General features: G+C 36.2%; 1 protein-coding gene and 1 long non-coding RNA gene across 6 annotated transcripts; one reads left to right on the forward strand and one right to left on the reverse strand.

Annotated features, from left to right (window-relative positions):
* The first annotated feature begins 696 nt into the window (after positions 1 to 696).
* Positions 697 to 5130, forward strand: LOC133722661 (heat shock protein 90-5, chloroplastic-like). Of its 3 annotated transcripts, none has more exons than XM_062149527.1 (12): positions 697 to 871; positions 1012 to 1073; positions 1383 to 1480; positions 1680 to 1864; positions 2662 to 2780; positions 2985 to 3078; positions 3182 to 3433; positions 3589 to 3636; positions 4347 to 4421; positions 4498 to 4599; positions 4685 to 4783; positions 4876 to 5130. In XM_062149527.1, exons 6-12 carry the CDS (start codon positions 3001 to 3003, stop codon positions 4966 to 4968), a joined length of 747 nt encoding a protein of 248 aa, XP_062005511.1. In that variant the 5' UTR covers positions 697 to 871; positions 1012 to 1073; positions 1383 to 1480; positions 1680 to 1864; positions 2662 to 2780; positions 2985 to 3000; the 3' UTR covers positions 4969 to 5130. The 3 variants fall into 3 exon arrangements, with proteins under 3 accessions (XP_062005511.1, XP_062005514.1, XP_062005513.1); XM_062149530.1 differs by having other exon boundaries at positions 4699 to 4783; XM_062149529.1 differs by lacking the exon at positions 1383 to 1480.
* Positions 5131 to 5825: 695 nt separating this feature from the next.
* LOC133720184 (uncharacterized) lies at positions 5826 to 10789 on the reverse strand. 3 transcript variants are annotated; one of them, XR_009851729.1, is made up of 7 exons: positions 10401 to 10789; positions 9672 to 10196; positions 9403 to 9486; positions 9061 to 9117; positions 7823 to 7877; positions 7529 to 7674; positions 5826 to 6149 (listed from the first exon to the last, which is right to left on the reverse strand). It is a non-coding gene; the product is annotated as an uncharacterized LOC133720184 (long non-coding RNA). The 3 variants fall into 3 exon arrangements; XR_009851728.1 differs by having other exon boundaries at positions 7529 to 7877; XR_009851730.1 differs by lacking the exons at positions 5826 to 6149; positions 7529 to 7674; positions 7823 to 7877 and adding an exon at positions 8863 to 8928.
* Positions 10790 to 11222: the final 433 nt, after the last annotated feature.

The following is an 11222-nucleotide window of genomic DNA, read 5'->3' on the forward strand; positions in this document are numbered from 1 at the left end:
TGAAGTTTCCTTGTTACCCATAACATTCACTTTTTCATATACTGTAGGCTATATGTTTTACATTTTAAATTTTACTATAATAACTGTTTTATATAATTTTATGACTTTTAAATTTTTATGTTAAAGAATATTATGGGCACTTAAAAAATTGTCGAAACCCTTTGATACTAATAGAGTGCCTCCTTTTATAGTAGCTAAGATTAATTCCACTTCTTTGTTGTCATTTTAATAAGTCCAAAGATATTGTAGTTGGACATCACTATGCCAATAATGCCTTCAGACGACACATTTCAGACGACAAAATTTTTGTTTTCTGTCGTCTGAATCTTTTAAAATTCTTTAGACGACATATAAATTAATTGTGTAGTCTGAATAGCATGAGAATCTATACTATTTCAGTTTTTTCATCTTTTTAGTAAGTTAGAAAATTAAGACGACAGATATCTGTCGTCTGAAAGAACTGATAAATTCGCAATGAAAAAGTGGAAAGTTAGGACAACATTTATATGTCGTCTGAGTAAACGGAAGACAAGTAGAAAATTAAGACAACATTCATATGTCGTCTAAGTAAATGGGAAACAAACCCTAATTAATCTATAGTATTCCCAGTTCCCTCCCTTAGCTAAAACAGAAAAACTCGGGCTTTCCCACTCATTTTGCTAGGACCTTTCCCTTAGCTGAAAAAAAAAAAAAAAAAAACCAACCCTAGATCTAAAAACACAATTGCCGCCTCTCACTCTCAGTCAATCTCTCCCTCGCACGCTCTCACACTCTCATGAACCTCAATCCCTCAATCCACCCTCAATCCCTTTCACCCTCTCCAGTTCACACACACTCCCATCCTCCTGCGATTCCGGCAAAGCAAGTTTGGGTATGTCGTCTGAGTAATTTTCAGATTCCCTCTTTACCCATATCAAATTCCCTCTTCGTTTCATTACAACAGAACAAAAAGAACAAATGGGTTTCCTCTACTTCAGCTCTCCTTGACCTAATTTCTTTATATCAACGCAGATAGAAGCTTGAGGACTGAACCCCAACTCCAAAATCAAGACCAGAGAAGCTTCGACTTTCAGGTACTCTCTTCTCTCCCTAATTTTCAATTGGTGGGTGTTCAAATTTATGGGTTTATGGTAGGGATTAGTGTTTATATTTGTGGGTACTGTTGAAATTGCTTCCTCATGCTCTTGTTCTTGGAAGAGAGATCTCCGGTCTTGAACGAGCTCGTCAAGTACTATAGGTTCCCTTTAAATTTTCTTCTTTGCACAGAATCAGGCGAATCCAAATGCATTTAATCATTTAAGTGTTGGGAAGCACTATTAGTTTTACTAATTCAGTCACAATTAGATGACTAAATGATCCCAGTTTGATGAGTTTTTTTGTAGGGTTGATTTTAAATAGGACCTACAGAAGAGACATTTCAAATCATGAGATCACAATTTGGATGGTCCTCACATGTTGTCCTCAGAGCCTTCAAACTTAGGTCCTAACCAGATCATCTCGGTGTTTCTGCATCTGTATATGTATGCTTCACACGCACGCACACGCACAAATACGCATATATATATATGTGTGTGTGTGTGTGTGTGTGTGTGTGTGTGTGTGTGTGTGTCTATCAGATGCAAGTCATTGTGCTCCATTAGTCATTGTATTGTTCTCAGTTGTACATCTTTGTGTTGTAGGGGCAGGGCATGTTGCTGGTGTACAGACGATTATGAGTGCTAGGGTTTCTATAATCAAGCTTGTAGACTGTGGAACCGGAATTGAGTGTGATTTATCAATTGAGAACAGGGATGGCATTGTAAAATCCTAGATTGTCTACATAATATCTAGAATTGACGGAAGGTTTCAGAAACTGAGTTTTATGGTAAAGAACATATAACTCATGTCTGATTTCTGATGTTTGACTGTATAAAAGTAGCACTTTCTCCTTTACTGTTTACCCGACAGTCTCAATTTATCTTGCTAAGTTCACGACATGTTGAGTCTAACACTATACACGTTTAAAAACCCCATTTATATCTACTACTTGTTTTCAAAGAAACACTCGATATATATATATATATATATATATATATATATATATATATATATATATATATATATATATATATATATATATATATATATATATATATATTTGTGCTATGCTTTGTTAATAGCGTCCATGCATTTTTAGTTTGCCTTTTGATTATGTTTCTCCTTTTGATATCAGGTTCTTAGACATAATTGACATGGAGGTTTTTTACTAATTAGATGACATGCATGCTAATGTTGCATTATAGTAATAAGAAAAGAAAGTCTAAAAGAAAAGTTTAGGCCATGGAGAACACAAAAGGTACTGAGAGGGAGATAGGGACTCTGTCACTAACTGGAAATTGTCGGTTGCCTGGTGCTGCTGATGCTTCTTTATTGTATTTCTGCAAGGAAGAGAACATTTGACGAAGCTAACTTCACCCGGTACCTTTAGCAGCACCAGGTTATGAATTTTGACGTCTATGATCTGAATTTGTTTAACCTTTTGATTTGGGTATGGGTTTTTAGTGTACTATTGTGTTCAAACTAGTTGGAATTGAAGTGATTTGCAACAAACCAAGTTTCATAGAATTGTTGTTCTTTTGGAACTATTTGTGGCTCTCTGTTTGATTATTCATGTTCCTGCAGCTGAAATTCCGTATCTAACATTTCGACATGAACCTCCTGAAGGGCAATATCTCATACTCAATTTAGTGGGCATTTGACCAGCCTCTCAGCTACCTGCGAATCTATCTCGCCGATCTATGGTATCTGTCTAATCTAGGGTTTCTAATCCATATTCCAGATTTGGTTTCTTTTTCTTTTTGTTCGTATTTTTCTGATTTAGGGTTGTATGATAATTGTTTGATGAGTTTAGCTGTTCGGATTCCAAATTTGAGTTGATTGTTAAGTCTGTTTTGTTCCTTGATGGATTAGTGGAGATGATTGACATGTTGGTGTCTGAATTTTAGGGATACTGGTATTGGGATGACGAAGGAGGAACTCATTGACTGCCTTGGTACCATTGCTCAGAGTGGTACTTCAAAATTCTTGACGGCTCTGAAGGTCTCTCTCATAATGCATTGTTTTGCAGTCTACTGAATCTTGTTTTTGTTTATTGATGCTTTTGAATCTGATCTTTGTGCTTATATCTTGTTTGGAAAATAAGGATCTTGGTGCAGACAACGGTTTGATCGGTCAATTTGGTGTTGGGTTCTATTCTGCTTTTCTTGTTGCTGACAAGCAGGTGCAGTTTTGGTTTCACACTTTTTTTAGTCTTATGCCTTGTAAAAACTATCTGCTCATGGTTGAGCTTCTAGTCTGGATGACTGTCTTGAGCAGTAGCTCTTATGTGATTAGGGTAGAAACTGATCCAGAAAATATCATTAGCCGTGGGACGCAGATCAAACTATATTTAAGGGTACCTTACCTCCTTCATTTCTTATTTCATGACATTTGTTCATTTTGCATGTGCCTGTGTTGTTTGTTGGCCAATGAATGTGTGTCCAGCTATTTGTTCAATTCTTTTTTTCAACACTATGTCTGGATGGCCATCTTATATTTTTCTTCTTGCAGCCTGATGACAAGTATGAGTTCTCAGAGCCTGCCCGGATCCAGAGTTTGGTAAAGAATTACTCGCAAATTTTTCCAACATCAAATTTTTCTAAAAGAACTGTTGTATTATTCACTAAATCACTGTACAATTTCAATCTTGCTACATCTATTTTGTTATAACTACTGGCGCCTGACCTTCTTTTTTGTAGGAAGCTCACAGACAAAGTTGCAGTTGCTGGCTTCTTTGTTGTAGCTTCTTTTGCAGACATTATTTATTTATAATGTCAGTGATATCACAAGTATTTAATTATGTGGGATTATTGAATTTACATACAAGTTTCAGATACTTACTGGGACTCTCATGTTGAGCTGTTTGAAGTTAATGTTTGTGGATTTGGAAAGACAAACTCCTAGACTGGTGTCTTGCACAACATGAACTGAATATGACTTTAAATAGTGGATTGTGGAACAATTGCTGCTACAATAGTCAAGTTTCTGTTTTCAGATTACATGGTCTTTATTTTCTTACCTTCATTTTTTTCCCCTGAAATAGACTTGTAGAATTGGCATGCATTGGATTCCTCCTTTGGTTTTTGTTTATGCATTTTGATTTTGCTGTTATATTGAAGTTTTCATTTGTTATCTATTTCGAATGCAATTGTTGGAAATGTAAAAGTTATTAGAACCTATTGTTTGTTTATTTGTCTTTAGTTTTTATAATAGTGCTTTTGTGTGAGGACCATATTGATGTAGTTAAATTAATTAATTATAGTTTGCAGGGGTTGATGTTAAACAAGGAAGGGTATGCTTTTATAGGAGGTGGTTCACCCTTGCGTAAGATGACAGATGAGCAGGTAGATATAATGCGGCTTAGTCTGTTCTGTTCATGAATTTTTGTGCTAAAAAGTTTGTTTACTACGTGATATACAGGCAAATGCACTGAAAATGGCTTTGGAATCAAAGGACATGCCGGTGAATGTCTATGTGGGAATGCGGTACTGGTTCCCATTCACTGAGGAAGCAGTTCATCAAGTGAGTGTTCTAAGTCTTGTAGAAATAATGTGTACTGACTAGGTTGGTTGTAGAAAATATATTGTCCATCAGATAACCAATGAAGTTCGCATTTTGCAGCTTCGGGACTCAACAAATACATGTAACCCTTTATATGACTGCAATTGCTTCCCAGTCCACTTTGGTGCAAAAACCTATTGTCAAGGTACTTAACTTACACTTTGATGCATGAGAGGCCTTTCAGTATTGAATAAATTGGTCTAAGTTCATCGCCTTCGTTTGATGTAACAATTGCAGGTCTTACCAGAAAATGGCCTGGAGGTTAGGCTATCAGGGTCAGGAGTAACAGGGAGCCCTCCTACAACTGTCACCCACAATGTTGAATATTGATTGGAGATGTAGGGTTATTCTTTACTGCAGTGCGTACTGATATCCAATTTATGCTACTGATGGAAATGTACTTTGGTGGGTTAATTTATGCAATGTACTTTGGTGGGTTAATTTATGCAATGAGGAATTGATCTTATAATTAATCTGCCTTTTTGATGACTACTGTACAGAAACGCGAAGTTTTATTTTCTATCAGACAACATAAAACTGAAGTTCAATTGATTATCAAAAAATATATGTCGAACAATACCTACTTGAACATTTGCATCGATTTCTATTCCAGAAGCGATGTCCAGTACACTTGTAGACATCAGTTCCCATGAGTATTGTTTGTTCGTGGTCATTTTTACATGTAGGTTGCTACATTATTTTCCTAGGAACGATGTCTGTATCTTTATTCTACATCGTGTTTTTATTCAGAAATGATGTTTGTTTTAAGACTGAACATCGTTTTCAATTAAATAAACCGATGTTCAACGGTATTATTTACGTCGACTATGTTTATTCAAACTGATGTGTTAGTTCATTGAAGACATCGTTTATTATTTCCAAAACCGATGTTCACCTTTTGACCACACATCGGTTTACTCTATGGTAGGTGATTTGTATGTTCATAATAGATTACGGTTTGGTGATTAGAAATCGATGTGCAGTAATTTTGATTACATCGATTTTGAGTTACAATTCGATATATTGATAATCATAGGACATCGATTTCATTTTTGATACTGATTTCTAATCTCTCAACAGACTTCGTTTTCCTTAGCATTACTGTTTTATTATGCTTTAATACACTTCACTTCACTTTGACAAGTATGATGTGAAAACTTTGCATTTAGCTATTGCTGGGAAAAAAATTACATTTCTCATCATCCAAAATAAGGGGCTTTCCCATTAATTTTCTTTCCAAATTCATGATTCAACATAATTCACAAAATAAACCCCTAAACTTACAAAAGCTAGCTTGGAAACATACGAGCAACAATGTACAAAAGTTCCACACCAAGCTTTGCTTCAAAGCCAAAACTAGCTAGCCTTACTAAAAAAACATTTTGGCAGTCACATTCCTACATCAAACTCTGTATATAATCAGTCACTTCAATGCGCACCTCGTCAATTTGATCAGGGGATGTGACACCATTGATAGGGTCAGAAAACTCTGCTACAAGTTCATCTGCAACCTGGAATACTCTAAACTCTTAGACTTACAATAAGATTTCAATGAGAACTTGTATAATCTGAAAAATTGAATGGCTGTAACTGAGCTAATGGCACTTGCATGCCAATAATACAACTCCTCAAAGGATTGACCATGAAATGAAGGTATATTATAAGCTATAACTTCATACAGCTTATCAGTTAATAACATGCAGCAGACAACTTAACACTTAAACAACTGGTTATCTTTTGAAAATGACTGTTCATGCACAAAGGGACACAAAACTTGGATAAGATGAGTTTTTGTATCCTTAAAACCACGGATAACTCCTTGAAGAACCAAAGATGCTACAACTGCAGAAGCACCAACTTTATGAGTAATCAAACAGAGAGCTCAAAAAAGAGCAATCTCTCACTTCCCTATGACCTAAATTGATGTAGTTTAGTGACTTTATATCTTGAACATGTGGTTTGGTGTGAGTCTTAGTGACTCCCAGATCAATCAATGAGTTAGTCACTTTCCTGTTATATGGAAGATGCTACACTTTAGCAAACCCCACATTAACCAAGTGGGAATGCAATGGTGTGGTGCATATACTAGCTCTGCCTGGACCACTGTGACAATAACCAAAGGAGAAACAGACAAAAACATTACAAATTTCCCTTCTAGATATCTATTCCAACTTTACATGATAACACAGAAGCAATGCAAATTTTCTCTTAAAAAGATAAGAACAAAGGTTTTTGAGATTTGTTCAAAACAAGCTAGAGAAACAATTGGAGAAGTGAAGCAGGTTGAAAGATTTAGAATAAAGCAAATACAAGGTAGGGAGGTTCAAAATGAATAACAGTAACATATATATGGTACAATGGTAGTACAGCAACGCATTTCAAATCCTCCATGCCAGGACCTACATTGATTCAAGAAAATGGATGCTTTACATTAATGTGATTCCGACTACTCCGGAAATATGTTTACCAAGGCAGAACTTTCAGTAAATCTGATCCGTTTGAATTTTGCCCAAGCAACTAAACATATACTGCCACTTAAAAAAGAACTTATCTTTTAGCTCAGTTCATTCCCTAGTCTCAAATTGCTGATCCGTATAGCATGTGATCCAAGTACACTAATTCAACTGCTAACCCAAAAAGATTGTGCAGATCCAAAAGCATAACTCCAGGTACAACAAAGTTAAGCCAACAAATCCATAGCAAATATAAGATTCAGTCTTTTTGCTAAAAAAAAAAAAAAAGATTAACAGTATGACCCCAGCTACAATTGTAAACTAAAATTTGAAGGAAAAAAAAGATTAACATACCATAACTAATGATTGAACAAGAATAGAAGCAAATTGGTATACTCACAGATAAGATATTTTTATTTGGATTTAGGGGTTGTTACCTGGCCATATCCAATATCAAGTCCATAAACAAACAATGCACCATACTGAAGTAAACAGTCGGTAAATCCACCAGTTGACCAGCATGAATCAAGAGCTACTTTGCCAGTAATATCGATAAATAGCAGCTTCTAACTTATGTCCTGCTCTGCATATACAAAACAGAGGAACAAATTAGCATAACAAGTCTTACCAAAGTTCGAGCATAAAATGACACAAGTAGCTGTCAAGTGTTTACAAATGAACAACATAACTGAACAATGCTCTTGAAATGAGGATCCTGAAATCCAGCTTACCTACCAATGTTGGAATAAAACACATACTACTTGTTCGTTACAAGAGTTGATTAGTCTGTAAATGTGAAAAATTAAGAAGACGTAACTCAAGGCTACAAAACTGAATATAATCATTACAAGAGTTGATTAGTCTTCTTGTTTTAGGCATATGCCAGTCTCTTCTTCCACCTGGAGTGTTATAATAAGAATAATGTAACTTAGCTTTAGGTTAAAGTTGTAAAACTTGCATCTTACACTTAGTACTTGACTGTTGATTATCAAAAGAAGCAGAAAACAGTCAAACAAATAAAATTTCAAAAGATTCTAAAAAGCAACATACTCAGGATCGATAGAAATATACAAAGACAAGTAGGAAAAATAAAAGTATTGAACAAGGCATATTTGCATAAGCAAGAACAAGCAGTAATGAATCTCAAGAGTACCTTGTAAAGAAACTAGATTGGTTTTTCTGAGGACGAAACAAAAAGGAGAAAACCAGTACCAAGTTAAAGAGAGGAAAAATATATAAACAAGTAATAAAACTCTCCAAGACACAGGGGCCGGAGGAAAAGCATATTATTGATCACTAAAAAGCTTATGGTTTTGTGGTGATGATGGATATGGATAGCCATGAACTATAACCAACCACCCGTCTTTTTTGGCTCAAGCAACCATCATATATTATTGGAACAATAATCTTTTTAATAAACCAAAACCATAGCTTGTGGTTTAGAAGGAATCTAAATTAATTTTCAGCTGATTACATGAACTTTCCAAAATACAAGCAGAAAGAGATATGACACAGCAAATATACATGGCATTATACATATATACATATTGAGAGAGAGAGAGAGAAAGAGAGAGAGAGAGAGACCTCACGGATTGCGGTGCCGAGAAAATCACCCTTGTCATCATCCAACATTCCAGCAGGCAACTCCAGTATGATCCTTCCAACAGGTACTCTAACCTTCGATATGCAACAATTTTTAATAGGGTTTGATTACATGGAAGTACAATGCCGTAATTTCTTTTTGTGATAATATAGGAATTAGGATGAACGTGTTCTGGGGAGTGTGAGTGTGAGTGTGGTTCTGGGGATCAACGACATGGAAGCTTGAACGAGCTTGCTACAACCAACGGGGGAGCAAGTGCCCATCTCAATAACAATGCAACACCCAAAACAGATCACAATGTTGGCCAAACAAGATCATAACTTAGTCCAAAAATGGCAAAATAAAACTTGGTCAGAAGAAACTTACTTGTAATCAATCCCAACCAGCACAGAGGCTCCAAGAGATACGAATACCCACCATGGCCTACAAAAATTCAAAAGTAAATAAATAATCTAAAATTAAATAAAAAATCCAACTATAAATTACAATTGGGACTATGTATGACATTTCTGGAGTAGCCAAGTTCTTGGTAGTTATGTGTATTCAACATATATAATGGTCTAAAGTATCTAAAACTAAAAAAAACCTGATATATAGAAAAATACAAGCAGTTCAAATAACAAATCTAGATTAGTGGTACCTGCAGATGTAATCAAATTTTGAGCATATATGCTTTCAATTAAAATGACCTGAGAAAAGGAAAAGTACCTGAAGAAGCAACTCGAGTTGCACAAAAAGACACTGAAGCTTTGTGAAGTAGATTTTCAAATTCAATCTTTTCTATCAAGTAACCTGCAGTTGACAAAAGAAAGTGCTAAAATAATGAAAGAACAAAACATATGTACAAATAACACATACAAATGAGCAGCTTAATCCAGCATCCTCACAATCAAAACAAAACATTTGAAATAAAAAGATTAGGTTTTGATTCAATTGAGCTAAAAGAAATCAGAAACAGAGAGAGACAGAGCCATTACGTAGTCCCTGAAAGCCAGCCCAACTTCCATGCTTCGGAGAATCTCCTCTGTCAGCTCCAAAGAGACCTTATCTTCTCTTTCTGGTCCACCTTTTCGCACCCAAAATTGGAAAATCAAATCCCTAATTCTCTACTGATTGAGATCAAATTTGAAGACGAAAGCTTTGAAATTTCGGTTATCTGCAATTTGGGGAATGCTTGACATTGCTTATTGCTCCATCTTATTTCGAGGAATCGGAAATTTCAGAGCAGCCATTCGTCTCCTGCCACAGTCCCGCCGTCTCTAACCTCTGGACAAGGTTGGGTTTCTTTTGCCTTAAAACCCCGACTTAGCGGTTTAAGGCTGCAGCGGCTACAAGCCAGGAAATCGATGTAGGTCCTCTATGTTTTCGCCCAAAATCAAACAAACTTCACAAATGAAAACATGGAAGAGCAAAAAATAAAAAGAGGGGCTCGAGTAAATGACCTGCTTGTCGATCACAACTCTGAATAGTCGCTCAACTCCCCAAACGCAATCGCTCACAAGCTAAAGAAGAACAATGAACCACAACGAACAATCAAGAGCTAAAAAGACTGAAATCAAATCCATATGAACGAACAAAAGCTATGAATAAGCTGAGAAGCCTATTCATAAACACAACAAATCTCCCACAAGCCTGATACCATCAACAAGTAAAACGACTGAAATTGACTCTATCATTTACATATATAGAACTAGAACAATACGTACTAAGATTACTTCGTCTCCGACCGGCGACTCCTAGAATCCTTCGACAGGCAAATCCTTCGAATCCCACAACAGAGTCGTTCTCTGAAGTGAGTCTCGCCGACTGGCCGCCGCTCTCTTGCTTCGATTCTAGAGGCTAAGACGGAACGGCGCTGTTTAGAAATGCTTCGATGAATAAGCTGAGGACGGACTGGACAGAGTCGATGCCGGACTGGACGGAGTTGATGCCGAAGAAGCTGAGGACGTAGATGAAGGAAGGAAGGGAGGAGATGGAGGTAGGGTTTGGGAGGAGATCCAGTTTGGGGTGAGTTCAGAATGAAGGCGAGTTCGAGTGAGATGGAGGCCGCGCGAGAGCTTAGGGTTTTCTGTCCAACTTTTGGGATCGGGCTTTAATTTTTTTTTCTAAGTGTGAAAGTTTTTAGATTTAGTACCCGCTTCTTCAATTCACTTAAAACACTTAGCGCGTTTTGCAAAAATAGGTTCCCGCAAATTTTCAAACAAAACTTTTAACACCGGTCATTTTAAGACCCGATGTTAATGATATACATTTAAATCGGTATTTTTGTAAAACGATGTTAGATTAGGTTTTTACATCGTGTGCAAGTCTGACCGATTTAAAACATGCGATGTCTATGAACAGATTTCTAGTAGTGTTTACTGCAGTGCGTACTGATATCCAATTTATGTTACTGATGGAAATGTACTTTGGTGGGTTAATTTATGCAATGTACTTTGGTGGGTTAATTTATGCAATGAGGAATTGATCTTATAATTAATCTGCCTTTTTGATGACTACTGTACAGAAACGCGAAGTTTTATTTTCTA

This window comes from Rosa rugosa, chromosome 7 (genome assembly GCF_958449725.1).
Source record: "Rosa rugosa chromosome 7, drRosRugo1.1, whole genome shotgun sequence".
Taxonomy (NCBI): Eukaryota; Viridiplantae; Streptophyta; class Magnoliopsida; order Rosales; family Rosaceae; genus Rosa; species Rosa rugosa.

What these genes read in the sequence shown, in the direction of transcription:
- LOC133722661 (XM_062149527.1), top strand. Translation starts at nt 3,001, where the DNA reads ATGACGAAGGAGGAACTCATTGACTGCCTTGGTACCATTGCTCAGAGT. An exon ending in AGATCAAACTATATTTAAGG is followed by an intron (nt 3,434 to 3,588) that starts GTACCTTACCTC and finishes TTCTTCTTGCAG; the next exon opens with CCTGATGACAAGTATGAGTT. An exon ending in GTAAGATGACAGATGAGCAG is followed by an intron (nt 4,422 to 4,497) that starts GTAGATATAATG and finishes CGTGATATACAG; the next exon opens with GCAAATGCACTGAAAATGGC.